This window comes from Salmo salar, chromosome ssa23, assembly GCF_905237065.1.
Source record: "Salmo salar chromosome ssa23, Ssal_v3.1, whole genome shotgun sequence".
NCBI lineage: Eukaryota > Metazoa > Chordata > Actinopteri > Salmoniformes > Salmonidae > Salmo > Salmo salar.
In genome coordinates this window covers 19,850,790-19,866,108 of record NC_059464.1, presented here as the reverse complement: position 1 = coordinate 19,866,108, position 15,319 = coordinate 19,850,790, and the positions used below count along the sequence as shown (strand labels likewise).

Below are 15,319 nucleotides of genomic sequence, written 5' to 3'. Positions count from 1 at the left end.
GCTGGGTGGGAAATTAAATTTAACGAGCTCATGAGTGGTGATTAATTTCAATCACTGATTGTTCAAAAGTAAAGCAGTGTGTGCACTAACCGGAGATTAACGGAAAATTAGGTACTTAAAGAAAATAGGCTAAACATTTAAAGGGTCAGATGAACTCGTGGATACCATTTTTATGTCTCTGTGTCCAGTATGAAGGAAGTTAAAGGTACAGTAGTTTTGTGAGCCAATGCTAACTAGCTAGCGTTAGCACAATAACTGAAAGGTTATGAGTATCTGTTACCATGCAGATACAGTTGGCAACTTCCTTCAAACTGCATTCAGAGACATTGTATCCACCAGTTCATCTGACTCTGGGAAAGTAGATAAAGGGCCTCATTGACAAAATTATGGTATCCCTTTAAGATCAGTTACAAGTCTAACTTTGGAGCCAGACATATCCCAGAAAGCGAGATCTCCTGTTCTCCTGACTCAGAGAACAGTAGTCCAGCCACATACTGTATTGTACACACCCAGAGCACAGCTATTGTAGGCCAAACATCTATAATTCACAGACCCTTGTTTTTTAAATATGAATCTTAAAAATAATGGGGTTATGATGGTGGGTGGGGAATGAATCATTTAAATCCTGTACACTACAGTAGCTGGAGGGAGTCTGAGAGCAATAGTGTTCATTCTCTAACCCCCCACTGAGTCATACACTGCCCTGCTTCCTGTCTCCTGTGGCTTGTAACGGGAGGTCAGATGTCAAAGGTTAGACCAACAACTGCAGGGGTTGATGGGATTATGTGTTCGCCTCCTGTCCCGACAGACTACAGCTCTGATCTATGACCTCAGAACAAGGCTTTAACAGCCTATTAGCCAACACCCCCCTAACCATACCCAATGCCCCTCACATCATTCTCCACCCCAACAACTCCCTCATCTTCCTCACCCAGCAACCCACAACCCAGCTCTGTCCTTGGGCCCCTAGTAAAGTACTTTTAAATGACGGGACTGTAAAGGGCCAGTGTGTTTACGTGTGTGTGAGTGGCCTGAATGGAAAGAGCACAAAAGAGCAAGAGAAAAGAGTACGGGGGGAGAGGATGGGTAGGAAGGATGACAGGACAGGTTGTATTCAGGTTGGGAGGAGTGCGGAGAAGAGAAATTAGGAGAGGAAGAGAGGAGAGGTTGTCGCAGACATTTTTGTAAGCCTTCATTCCCATCCATATCAAAGAGTTCCAATCAATATTTAATCTAGCTATTTGCCACACCACTGTCTGTCTGGCCCTCCAAGACCTTGCTCTCTCTCTGTGTGTGTGTGTCTCTGTGTGTGTGTCTCTGTGTGTGTGTCTCTGTGTGTGTGTGTGTGTGTGTGTGTGTGTGTGTGTGTGTGTGTGTGTGTGTGTGTGTGTGTGTGTGTGTGTGTGTGTGTGTGTGTGTGTGTGTGTGTGTGTGTGTGTGTTATATCCCTGAGTCAGCAGTAGATGCATGGTGTGAGCAGTGAGACCGATTCAAGACCAAGACCGGAGCAAATCGAGTCCAAGTTAAGACAAAAACCGGGGGGGAGATCAAGACAAACTGGGAGAGGGTCGAGGGGTACGAGACCAAGTCAAGACCAAGACCAGAAAAATGTGGGTCCAATTCAAGACCATGGTTGTAATCGTGTTAAAAATGCCCAGTATTTCTGTGATTATATTTCAGAACAACATATGGTTTCTTTAGACATTCAGAATGGTGAGAAAATACATGCTGATGGAAAATAGAGCCACTCTACAAATTATTACTAACCCAAAAAGGTCTATAATAGATTCAGTTTTGTATAATACACTCAAGAAAAATGATTATAATTCTCATAGTGACTCAGGAGTAACATTAAAGAAAAATATGCCTCGCCAACATTAGACAACTATACAGAAAACCCTCAAAATGCTTACATAAGTAAATTAAATCAATGATGAGGGAATAGTGAGATTAACGGCATTATTTTTGCTAAGTGCAGATAGGTATTATAGGTAATGAATGTGTAGTGGACTTCTTAGAATGCTACAGACTTTGCGGCGCAGCAGAAACATCAGCGTACCCAAATCCAGAGGTTGTGAGTTAAAATCCCAGATGGGGTCATATTGAAAAGTCAGTGCTAACTGATCATGTTAAATGTAAAGATTGTCATTGATGAACAATTTTTACACTATTTTATCTTAAAACCCCCATTCCATTTCATTACTTCCCTTACAAAAGAAACATGAAATTTGCAGTTTTCACATGTTGAGCTGAAATTGTCATGTGGAAAAAAAAGAGAAACATGGGGTCAGTTGTGAGCCTACGGCTCACCTGTGAACATGTATTCAATATATAGTTCATATGTTAACATCACCTTTCACAAGTGAGGAGAATAAAATGTTTTCACATCACGTGAATTGTAGATCCCCATGTGGAACTCTCACATGTGGAATTGCATTTTCACATGAGAAGCTTAAATTTGCACTTTTACATTTGAAAAATGTTTGCATATGAAAATTGAACTCTCTCATGTGGAATTGCATTTTCACATGTGAAAATCGAATTTGCAATTTCACATGTGGAATAATTTCATGTTGAAAATGTGCATCCCTATGTTGTCACATTTATTTCACGAGATCACGTTTTCATATGTGTTCAAATGTTTTCACATGTCGTTTCATGTTATCACATGTTGCTTTTACATGTGGTCACATGCTATCACAATAACTTCACATAAGATCACATGTGAAATTCATGTGGTTTTCCTGTAAGTGACATGCACAAACACACACAGACACACCAAAAACCTACTGTTGAGGTTAGCAGAGGCCAACTAGAATGTGTTGGAGATGACAGGAGCTTGTAGAACCAGGGTTCCCAGGTCACCACCCACCCACACCCACACATGCACACACACGCACGCACACACACACGCACGTCAGCTGTGAGATTAATTACTGTGTCGGCACCCAAACAGAAAATAAAAACCTCAGGAGCACAATAATGAGTCCTCTAACCTCCAGATGAATGAACGTTTTGAATCCTGATGCAGCACATGCACTTCCAACAATGAAACTCTCCTCGAACCTGACATAGCACATGCACTTCCAACAATGAAACTCTCCTCGAACCTGACATAGCACATGCACTTCCAACAATGAAACTCTCCTCGAACCTGACATAGCACATGCACTTCCAACAAAGGAACTCTGCTGAAAGTGAGCACTGCTTTCAGACCCTAGACTTTAAGTTAATGAGGGAGGAGGGCCTTTGTAGCATATATCAGCACAAATAGAGATGACTACCTCTTCGTTTTCATGCGTAGGCTGACACATGCATGTGCATAAGCAAGCACAAACAAACACCCACCCACCCACCCACGCACACACACAGACCCACCAGATAACCTCTTTATCTGCAGACACGGTTGGGCTAAGGCATGCATTGACATTTTGACTAGATTTAAATTATGATGTGAGATGCAGGGAGCTCAGAACAACATGGTAAACAATATGGTAAACATCTCTGTAATCAGTAAACACCAACAGCAGCTAAATATCAGAACTGAAAACCAAAATCCTGATAATCTCATCCTTCACTCCATTTCTCTTCCTGTCTCTCTCCAACACTTTTCTCTGGCTCTGTCCATCCTACTGGGCACAGATGTCAATTCAACATCTATTCCATGTTGGTTCAATTTCATTTCATTGAAATCACGTGGAAACAATGAGTCTATTCCCAGTGGGATCCCTCTTCCTCCTCTCTGCCTGGCTCTCTCTCGTTCCCTCTCTCCCCATCCCTGACAGTGTGGGTTCTTGTTTCCTTTGAGGCTGCAGTGACAGCCTGTTACCTCTGCTACGCTTCTCTAGAAGGGCTTCAATGCTGCCAGTTAGGGTTTGTGTGAAAGAGAGAGGGAGAGGGGTAGGGAGAGCATCTTCTCTTTCATCATTCCAGAAATACCAAGTCAGTGTCACTAAAATCCTACGCACACACAGTTAGAAGCACAAATGGAATGGCCACCCCATCCGTCTGCCAATAAAATCGACAGCTGTGTGTGCATGCGAGAGTGTGTGTGCGTGCATGCTGTCTTGTCAATTCCACAGCAGCCTGCTCAGTCTCCTTGGGTGACCCACGCTCCGTTAACCACAGAGATAGTAGTTTGGCTTTATTTACATTGCCACTAGGCTACTGTGTGTGACAGTGACGTTGATGACTGTGGTGCTGTTGTGGTGGCTGGGAGCGCAGTGACAGAAAGACAAGGACACCAGGCCTTGATCTGAACATTTCAAACTCCTTTCGGTGTCACTGTGACCTCTGGGACCTGTCCCCACCCCTGCAACCTCACGTGGTGTCTCCCAGGACCCTGTCATTTCTTCTGTCACCGGGAGAAACCATCATACTGTCCCATCATACTGTCAGAGGGGTAGGGAGTCAGAAGAACTTTCAATCTGTGAAGAGTCACACAAACTTTTCTAACCGACTGACTTTGCTTTATATTTCACAGTGGCAGGGCTGAGTGTGTGTTTGATAGGGTGGGTGTGTGTGTGTTGATAGGGCGTCTGAGTGTGTATGGCATTTTGCACAGTGCATATAAAACTTAATTAGAGCATCTGTCTAAATATTAAACAAAGAATCAGTGAGGTGTGTGTGCGTGTGTGTTTTAGTCAGGGTGAATGATGAGTCCTTATTGGTAGATTAAGCGTGGAAACGTGACTAGGTTTCAGAATGGAGATAATTGATTCAGGTCCGGAGCCAATCGCTCTTCTAAATCATCAATATGTCCTTCAGCAGGGAAGAAACGGAGAGGAGTGGATAAGAGGGGAGGAAGAGAGTAAAGGAGGAGGATGAAAAGAGTATACAAAGGGAGTGTTTATCCCAGAGGGTTGTGTGTGGGGATCTAGAGAGGAGGAGGAGAGAGGACAGAAGAGGAGGCCAAATGCTGTTGTGTGGGTGACTGGGGACAATCTGGAGTTTGAGGAAGTGGAACAGCTGGATCTTAGCCTTTAGACCCGAGAGCGAGAGAGAGAGAGACTTTGACTTTTTGTCTTTCTTTACTGAAACATTCTCATTTCATTTAAAACTCACCTCCCTTTAAAAATAAAACCCCAAAATATATCCTGTACTGCATACATGTATCATACTCACCTTTCCATCTACCACATGATACAAGCCAACATCACAATACCCAAAACAATACACACTCCTACAACCGTATATCTAAAACATCTTCCCCAGCTATGTAGACAGCCCCCCCAACACACCATATCTCCTCAAACATCTCCACACTTTTTATCATTCTATAGAAGTCAAACTCAACCCTAAGGCGTGCAGAGACCATCCCATTAAACAATAGTAAAGGGTCTGTTATCCCCACCTTTGACCCTGTTCCTCCTTGTTAGCCAAATAGCTAACTTTGCCTGAGCAAACAGAAAATTCAACAAAACACATTTGGCCTTCTCCTTACTTGAATACCTGTATCCCATTATAAACATCCCAACAGTTAAAACCTCCCCCAACCTCTCACACAGACATTCCAACAAAGACATTAATGGCATTAACCTGGTGCACACAGAAAACACATGAATCACAGTTTCTTTCATTTTACAGAAAGGACACCCCTGCCCGACTCCCGGTTCAACCCGTGCCAACCAGCTGTTAGTGGCCAGGGCTCCATGAAGAACCCTCCACGTGAGGTCCCCTGACCTCTTTGGTACTGGGGGTTTGTAGAGCCCCCTCCATCTAAAACCCACCATACTCTCTGCCCCACATACCTCCTGCCACTGAGGTGCCTTCACTCCTGTTAGGCTTCTAATGTTCCTAACCTTAACACAGAGGTTGTAGAGGGCTTTACCTCCCACCCCTTCAAACTCCCCCACGCTTGGAGTGTTAAAATCTAACAAGTCCTCCAGACCTCCTTGCCAGTCTCTGCCGTCACCTGCAGTGGCGGAAACATTTGTGGCCCCTCTCCCTTTGGCCGCTCAAACATCCCCCTTACCGGCTCAGACAGTGCCTCCTGGATCTCCTCCAGGAATCTCGCAAGCAGCCTAAGACGTTATTCCTGTTTGTTGTGCCAAGACTTCCGGGGTTTTCCACCCCTCCTCTCCCAGCAGTCTCAGGTCACCAAGCCTTTGTAAACCCCCTGCCATCAGTTGCCTCTGCAGGGTGGCCGACTGAACCGATCTCAAAGGGATGGCTGGGTTGTGGAAGATAGGCTCCACCCACAGCCCACAGCCCAGGCTCCACACCCCCTTCTCGTGTGGGCCTTAGCAGCTGCCAGGCCCTCAGCATTGCAGAGTAAAAATCTGAGAGACCTGCTGTACTCAGCCTCTCCAGCTTCATGAGGAACAGCTGCCGGTCCAACCCTAATCCGCCAGCTCTCCTCAGCAGCGCGCATGCTGGTTCCCTCCAGCCAACATCAGTATGGTACAGCAGTCTCTGCACCGCCTTTAGCCGGAAGGCAGCCATCCTGCTGTCCAGTTCTACCAGGCCCTGTCCTCCTTCGTGGATGGTCATGGACAACACTGCCGCCCTCAGCCAGTGATGGCCCGACCAGTAGAAGTCCACCAGCTTGCGTTGCAGGTCAGACCGGCGGGGTGGGGGTTGAGGACAGACAGTTTATGCCACAGGGAAGATGCCACCAGGTTGTTAATGATCAGCACCATCCCTCTATGTGACACTTGGGACAGGAGCCACCTCCACCTGGCCAGTCTTGACACCACTGCCTGTGACAGCCCCTCCCAGTTCTTCCTGACTCACTTCTCCGAGCCCAGGTACACCCCCAACACTTTAAGCCCTTCACAACCCCACTGCAAACCCCCTGGAAGCAGAGGAGGAGCCCTATCCCCCCATGCCCCACATAACAGAGCTTTGCTCTTGCCCCAGTTTACCTTAGCTGATGAAGCTCCCTCATACACCTTCAGACTGGTCTCTAGTGCCGGCATATCTTGACCATCCCTGACCATCACAGAAACATCATTTGCATATGCTGACACTGCTATTCCTGTTACCACATCCATGCCTGTCCAGCACACTCCCTGCAGTCTCCGGCATAGCAGTCCTAAAAAAGGCTCAATGGCTAGTGTGTATAACTGCCCAGATAGAGGGCATCCTTGTCTAATGCCCCGTCTCACCCAGACTGGCCTACTGAGACACCCTTCCACCTTAGCCATACATGACGCCCCAGCATACAACAGCTTCACACAGGTCAAAAAACTCTTCCCAAACCCAAACACAGACATCACATTAAACAGATACTCATGGTCCACTCATGGTCCACTCTATCAAAATCCTTCTCTTGATCTAAAGAGACCAGTCCAAAGTTCACATTAGAACCTCTCGACAAGTCCAACATGTCCCTAATTAACCTGTTATGGCTAGGGGGCAGTATTTTCACGGCTGGATAAAAAAACGTACTAGATTTAATCTGGTTACTACTCCTGCCCAGTAACTAGAATATGCATATAATTATTGGATTTGGATAGGAAACACTCCAAAGTTTCTAAAACTGTTTGAATGGTGTCTGTGAGTATAACAGAACTCAAATGGCAGGTCAAAACCTGAGAGATTCCTTTACAGGAAGTGGCCTGTCTGACCATTTCTTGAACTTCTTTGCCATCTCTATCTTTTACAAAGGATCTCTGCTCTAACGTGACACTTCCTACGTCTTCCATGGGCGCTCAGAGCCCGGTAAAAACCTGAATGTCGTCATTCCAGCCCCAGGCTGAAACACATTATCGCCTTTCTCAAGTGGCCGATCAAGGGACTGTGGGCTTAGGCGCGTGCCCTGGCCGCCCCCGTCTTTGTGATTTTTCCTCTGTTTGCCGAAAAGGAGATTCCCGGTCGGAATATTATCGCTTTTTTACGAGATAAATTGCATAAAAATTGATTTTAAACAGCGGTTGACATGCTTCGAAGTACGGTAATGGAATATTTAGAATTTTTTTGTCACGAATTACGCCATGCGCACGACCCTGATTTACCATTTCGGATAGTTTCTGGAACGCACGAACAAAACGCCGCTATTCGGATATAACGATGGATTATTTGGGACCAAACCAACATTTGTTATTGAAGTAGCAGTCCTGGGAGTGCATTCTGACGAAGACAACAAAGGTAATAACATTTTTGTTATAGTAAATCTGATTTTGGTGAAGGCAAAACTTGCCGGGTGTCTAAATAGCTAGCCCGTGATGGCTGGGCTATGTACTTAGAATATTGCAAAATGTGCTTTCACCAAAAAGCTATTTTAAAATCGGACATGTCGAGTGCATAGAGGAGTTCTGTATCTATAATTCTTAAAATAATTGTTATGCTTTTTGTGAACGTTTATCGTGAGTAATTTAGTAAATTGTTAGTAAATTCACCGGAAGTTTGCGGGGGGTATGCTAGTTCTGAACGTCACATGCTAATGTAAAAAGCTGTTTTTTGATATAAATATGAACTTGATTGAACAAAACATGCATGTATTGTATAACATAATGTCCTAGGGTTGTCATCTGATGAAGATCATCAAAGGTTAGTGCTGCATTTAGCTGTCTTCTGGGTTTTTGTGACATTATATGCTAGCTTGAAAAATGGGTGTCTGATTATTTCTGGCTGGGTACTCTGCTGACATAATCTAATGTTTTGCTTTCGCTGTAAAGCCTTTTTGAAATCTTGTCTTTAAAATGCTGTGAAATAGTCATATGTTTGAAAAATTGAAGTTTTTGTATTTTTGAGGAATTTGTAATTCGCGCCACGCCTATCATTGGATATTGGAGCAGGTGTTCCGCTAGCGGAACGTCTAGATGTAAGAGGTTAAGAACAAGTTGTCCGTGATTGAGCGTCCCGGTACACAATATGTTTGGTCCTTATGTACTATCGAGTCCAAATGGAACTTCAGTCTGTTAGAGAGGACCTTGGCAAATATCTTGTAGTCCGCACAGAGTAATGCCACAGGCCTCCAGTTCTTAAGTTCACACAAGTCCCCTTTTTTGGGCAGGACGGCAGCTCATCGGCAACTCTCCTACCCCGACGCATTCACGCAACACGCAAAAGAAGTCCTGTCCAATTATTCCCCAGAATTTTTTATAAAACTCCACCGGGAGTCCATCGACCCCCGGTGCACGAATGCGGGACATCTGGGTTACGGCATCTGCCAGTTCATGGAACAACAGAGGAATGTCCATTTCATCCCTCTGTGCCAGAGAGAGCTTAGGGAGTCCTGCGAACAAGATCTGAGCACACATAAAAAAAAGTGTCATCTTGTAAGAGCTTTACATTGAACTTCCAATAAGATGCCTGCCGGGGCCCTGGTGAAATAGACAGCCGAGCCATGGTTATGTGATGATCCGACAACCCCACCGGGAGAATGGTAGCGCCTAAGAGCCTATTGCTCCAATTCCTAGACATGTCGGGCTGCACTCACCCTAGCCCCAAAAACCTTCACCCATGTATACTGTCTTGTGTTTGGATGTTTAGTTCTCCAAACACCCACTAGGTCAAACTGATTAATGATGTCCCTTAACACTCCCACTGACACTGAATGAGGCTCTTCCCCATTTCTGTCTTTTGTCAAATCCATTGTAGAGTTCCAGTCCCCTCCGACCACCAGCGTCTCCTCAGGCGCTACCTATGAGAGTTCCGGGATTATTCAGACCTAGAACCCCTCTTTCTCTCCCTGTATTAGACCTATTCAGACCTAGAACCCCTCTTTCTCTCCCTGTATTAGGCGCATACACATTTATAAGACAAAACCCATGTTGTTAATTTCTGCTTTAACAACAAGCATACTACCCCTACACACCTCCTTTGAGGAGCACATTTTTACAGACAGACCCGGTGCAAAAAGGACTGCCACCCCTGCACTAAGACTTGCCCCATGGCTCAACACACTTGCCCCTTTCCACCAGAGCCCCCAATATACTTCATTCAACACATCACTATGTGTCTCCTGCAGAAACAACACCTGTACATTTTTTTTTTTTTACATATTCACCCAACACACTCCTCTTTCCCGCATCTCTGGCGCCATTTATATTGAGCGAGCCTACCCAATGAGTCTCCATAAGAAGTGGGAGAAAAGCCAGCAGAGAAAGAGACCAATAGCAAAGCTCAAAAGCCCCAGTGTCAGACAGAAAATATACATCTAAACAGTGTCTGAAGGTAAACCTTTACGCACTGTTGTGACCCACTTCCTCAACCTAAACCGTTTCCTGGGTGAGAGGACACCATGCCCCTCATTTTTCACAGCATGTTGTACTGATCTTACAAACTTTCTTGGATCAGAAAAAAAAGCCTCAAGATGAACTTTTTTCCCCTTGGTCTCATTCAGGAACCTTGTCAGTTCTCTCAACGTGAACTTAGACCCCTCTGCTTGACTGGCTGTCAGCTCCGGGCCTATTGAAGAGGAGTCTGAAAAAAAGAACTCCTCATCCTCTTCCTCAGACTCACTTTCCTCCTCATCTCTATCTCCCACCCTGACCACCTGCCCTTCCTCTCTGGTCATGGCATCCCCCACAGCAACAGGCAAAGTTTCCATGGTGCCTTTGACCACACCCTTTTTCCTTTTCCGCTTGACACCCTCCTCCTCCCCCCTAGTCTCTTACACTTCCCCACTATACTCTCCTCATCCACTAGCATAACCTGACTAGACCCAGCATCATCTACACCAGCCTCCATCGCATGACTAGGCCCAGCATCATCTACACCACCCTCCATAGCATAACTAGGCCCAGCCTCCGCTACCTCACCATCTCTAGCCTGACTAGACCCAGCCTCCGCTACCCCACCATCTCTAGCCTGACAAGATCCAGCCTCCGCTACACCACCCTCCATTGTGACAACAATTTTGGACCCCCTTGTGGCCCCCCTAAATGTGGAGTATGAAATAATTTTTACATAACCAATTTTTGTTATCATTCTTTTTTTTACATCCGTTATTAGACAGTGGCAACGATGATGATTATCAACATGGTCTTTTGCCTGCTAATGCCTGTGATGCAGTGAAGAAAACGATATGACAACAGTAACGTCTAATGTAACTGGCCCCTCTAACAGTACAACTGGCCCCAGGTTGGCTCCCCCAGTTGAAATGGTCTAGAACCGCCACTGAACGGCATCTGCTTGAAAACCTGCCGACAGTACACGAAAACAGTTAGCAAACTTACCGAAACGACTCAGCTCTTTCCTGATTTGATCATCCTTAATAAACGGAGGCAAATTTGCAACAACCACTCTTGTCGAAGGGGTAGAGAGAGGTGAAACTGGCACCAACACATCCCTTATAAATATTCCGCTAGCAATTAGCCTACCAACCAAATTTGCTCTTTTCATGAACACAACCACAGCTTTGTTCATTCTAGAAGCAGAATGTATAAATTCAGCTCCTACCTGTTCACCGACCGCGAGCAGAACCTCCTCCACCTTAACTCCATTCTCAGGAACACACCTGAATCCATGCCGTATCGACAGCGTCTCCTCCATGCTAGGCTGAGAAGCCGCGCACACCACACCTTCCAAACCCCAGGAAACTTACTCTGTCCTCTTCCACCCTAACTTTGAAAAAACTGTGGATACCGCTAAAACAAATACTGCATTAACCCTCCACCATAGAAAAATAAAATTGAAAGAAAAGACCAAGGAAATAATCAAAAAAGTTAGGACAGAGCCCTCCACACCAAACACTCAAACTCCCAAAAACTCCCAGCATGCACTGCAAGAGAGAGCGACAGAGAGAGAGAGAGAGAGAGAGAGAGAGAATGTGTACACAGTATGTTCTGCCCCCTCTTTTTTCTAATTAACTCTCTCTCTGTATTTCTCTCTCCCTCATGGACCTTAACTCACCCCTCACCCTCTCTCCTACCACAGTGAGATGGCCCAGAGTGAAAAACAGGTTCAACTACATGGTGACCTGGATGAGCAGAGTAAGGCAGAGAGGAGAACTGAGACGACCACCATGCTAACTACTGGATGAGTACAGCTTAGACCTCACTCACCCTCTCAAGGAGATCACAGAAAGGGTTGATTGGAGGCAGTATGATAACTGTTCACACACACACACACACACACACACACACACACACACACACACACACACACACACACACACACACACACACACACACACACACACACACACACACACACACACACACACACACACACACCACTCTGGGTCAGGTGGGTTACACAAACATGAGAATTGAAACTTCAGAGATCAAACAGTTTGCTTTTAAGTTCTTTTGATTGTCACCTTCAATTCTCTGCTCTCTATTGAACCTGATGCAAGAGATGAGCTGAGGATAACTGACTGAGAGGAAGTGACTTGACTTGCTATGGGCCTTTTATATACTACTATATATAGTTATTACCATAACTTCTTTACTACCCACACAGAGTGTTGTCATAGGGTGCCTAGGGTTTAATAGGAGCAGTATTTGGCAGGTGTTCTACGTCGGTGTTAGTGCACAAGGTCTTAAAGGGGAACCGTTTCTGGTAGGCGCTCTAGTCACTGTTACGGAACAAAGTCTTGTAAATGAATGAAAAAGCAACAGCATACCCGAAGGTCTGAATAATCCCGGATTTACATAAATTAGACACCAGTTAGATTGGGGGAGGGATGGTTCTGTGAAAACCAGTGCACACATGCTTCCAAAACACAGATTATTCAGAAACAAAAACCACTGGAATAATACGGTATCAACCAACATAACACATAAAACACAGCATCACATGACCATGTAGAAAATGTTGTTTTCCATCAATACATACAGATATCATCATATTCTTACAAAAAAATAGTATTTGCTTACGAAGTGTGGATAAGGTTTCCTCTCTAACAAACACCAACAGAGTCTGTATACCAGTCAACAGTCCTGTACACTTTAGGGCCTGTACTGTACAGCACTGATACCTTACCGGCTCCTCACACCATTACACTGTATGAAGACAGAGACCAAAGCTCAAGGGGAGCAGTTTCAGCCATAACCTGTAGGCTGGGGTACACACACAGAGGTGCAGTAAAGGAATCTGTTTCTGATGATTCTGAGAGCAGAGAGGGGGAGAAGTGGGGGTCAGGTTATGGCTCTTCACTAGTGTTTTTACCTGGTGGGCATATGTGTGTTTAGGTCTGAGTCGATCAGTAAGGTGTGTGTGTGACTGTGTGTGTTTAGGAGTGTGTGCATGTGTGAGAGCGTGTTGCATGTACAAGCATGTGCTTTTGGGTATTGTGAATGTGTGCTGTCGAGCTACACTGCTATCTCATCCCCCAGGCAGTCTGGTGGTCCCTGTCTGTTGAGCACGTTTAGTAGGCGGAGGGTCTCCTCGTCAGACCCCCAGCCGTATATAATATCCCTCTCCTCCATCTCCTCCCTCTCTTCTCTCTCCTCCATCTCCTCCCTCTCTTCTCTCTCCTCTGTCTCATCACTATCATCAGTGGACGCGTACTCGGACGCAATGCCAGACTCCCGGAACCTCAGCAGCTCTAGACTGCCCAGTACCTCGTCGCGGGTTGATGACATCACCACCCCCGACCCCTCCTGACCTTTCACTCCATTCTGACCCCTCTGCTGTGGAGGAGTAGCGGGGCGAGGGTCAGGTGTTGGGGGTCCGGGCAGGAAGCGGAAACATTCAAGCTTGAGGAGACACTGTTCCCTACCTAGGGGGCTGCCCAGGGGAAGGGAGGAAGAGAAGAGTGGGTTGACTGTCTTGTCCTGGCCCACGCCCATGTTGATGCCCAGCGCTGGCAGGGTGAGGCTGGCGTGGTCCTGGGGTCGAGGGGTCATTGGGTCACACAACACTGGGGGGACGGTGGAACGGAAAGTGATCTCCAATAGACTGTCCTGGGAACCCACTGGAGGAGGTGAAGAGTGGGAGGGGAGAAAAGGGGGAGAGAGAAAAGAAGGATGTTAGTTTCATTAAAGATAAGCATCCTTCCACACATTGAGCTAACTGAGCTTACATTCACCTGTTTAACTGCTAACATGAGGCTAATTCCCATCCACCCCTGGTAGGGAGTGTGAAACGGTGTCAAACACTACATTTGGAGGAGGTGAGGTGTGGAGTGTGATATCAGGAGGAGAGGAGGGGGCTGAGGTGGCTGAGGTGTAGAGCTGGTTGGTCCGCTGAGGTGTAACACGTTGTATAATGATGCAGCTGAAAAATGTGTGAAGTAATGTAACATGTTACACGATAACATGCTGGTTGGTCCGTTGGAGTCTACGCTTGGCCTGTCAGCTTAAAGAGGTGTGATATGGTGTGTGATGAGAGAGAGATGGGGGAGGGAGAGAATACATGCGCAATAGGGGAGGAGAAGACAAACAGGGTCTTTGAGTGGATAATGAGATGAAGGGAGTCTGTGTGTACATGTGTGGTGTGTGTGTGTGTGTGTGTGTGTGTGTGTGTGTGTGTGTGTGTGTGTGTGTGTGTGTGTGTGTGTGTGTGTGTGTGTGTGTGTGTGTGTGTGTGTGTGTGTGTGTGTGTGTGTGTGTGGTCATGCATCCTGTGTGTACTCACTTGACCTGGACCCAGACATTTTGACCTCCAGTTCCTGGATCTGTTTGACCAGTAGAGAGATGTGCTGCAGCAGGTCCTTGTTCTGGAGCAGCAGCTGATGCACTCTGGCCTGGGCCTCCAGTCTGGCTGTAGCCTCCGCACTCACTTGGTCCTTCAACAGGTGCACCTGGGGGGAGACAACACACACAACACACACACACACACCTGAGATAAGGACATACTTGGAAGAGAGAGAACACACATGCATGCACACACACAAGATACTGCTGTACGGTATGTTCATACACATGAGAGAGAGAGAGAACAGACACTCCTGAGATATGCCTGTACACAAACAAACACTCAATAGTGACTTCAGACTATTGAGTGTCACTGTAAGTATGTCTGTGTATTTCTGTATGTCTCACACCAAAGCCCATAACTCGAGGAGCAAGACGAGGACTGTCACACTTCAAGTTTAAGCTTATGAAAATGTAATGCCATGAGTGGTCTGTCGCAGGATTAAACCAAGAGAAGAAGAAATACAGTTCCCATTAAAGGCTGTAGCCTGCAGTGGCATTAGTCACTAATCATAGAAACCAGAGACTAAGAAGAAAAAAAACTGTTTCTCCTCTAGCTCAGGCTTCAACACCAGGCTCAGGGGACAGACAACCCTTGGGATTATCATAGGAGCGAACAGCGCTGTTTGGATTCCTAGCCTTGTCTTCTCAGAAACAGTACACATGGAGAGAGACTGATGATCCCCGGAATTCTACAATATCAAGGGATGTGCATGCGCTTTAGTCTACATGGTAATACTAGCCAGAACTTACAGTTGAAGTCGGAAGTTTACATACACCTTAGCCAA

General features: G+C 46.0%; 1 protein-coding gene across 2 annotated transcripts in view; it reads right to left on the bottom strand.

Annotated features, from left to right (window-relative positions):
* Positions 1–15,319, bottom strand: part of LOC106584141 (carboxyl-terminal PDZ ligand of neuronal nitric oxide synthase protein) — a 241,671-nt gene that overhangs the window by 8,623 nt on the left and 217,729 nt on the right. For both annotated transcript variants that reach the window (XM_014169058.2, XM_014169057.2), the window contains exons 9-10: positions 14,473–14,638; positions 13,616–13,810 (exon numbers count right to left, since the gene is read on the bottom strand). In XM_014169058.2, the coding sequence (XP_014024533.1) occupies positions 13,616–13,810; positions 14,473–14,638 (361 nt within the window). The remainder of the gene's footprint in view (positions 1–13,615; positions 13,811–14,472; positions 14,639–15,319) is intronic.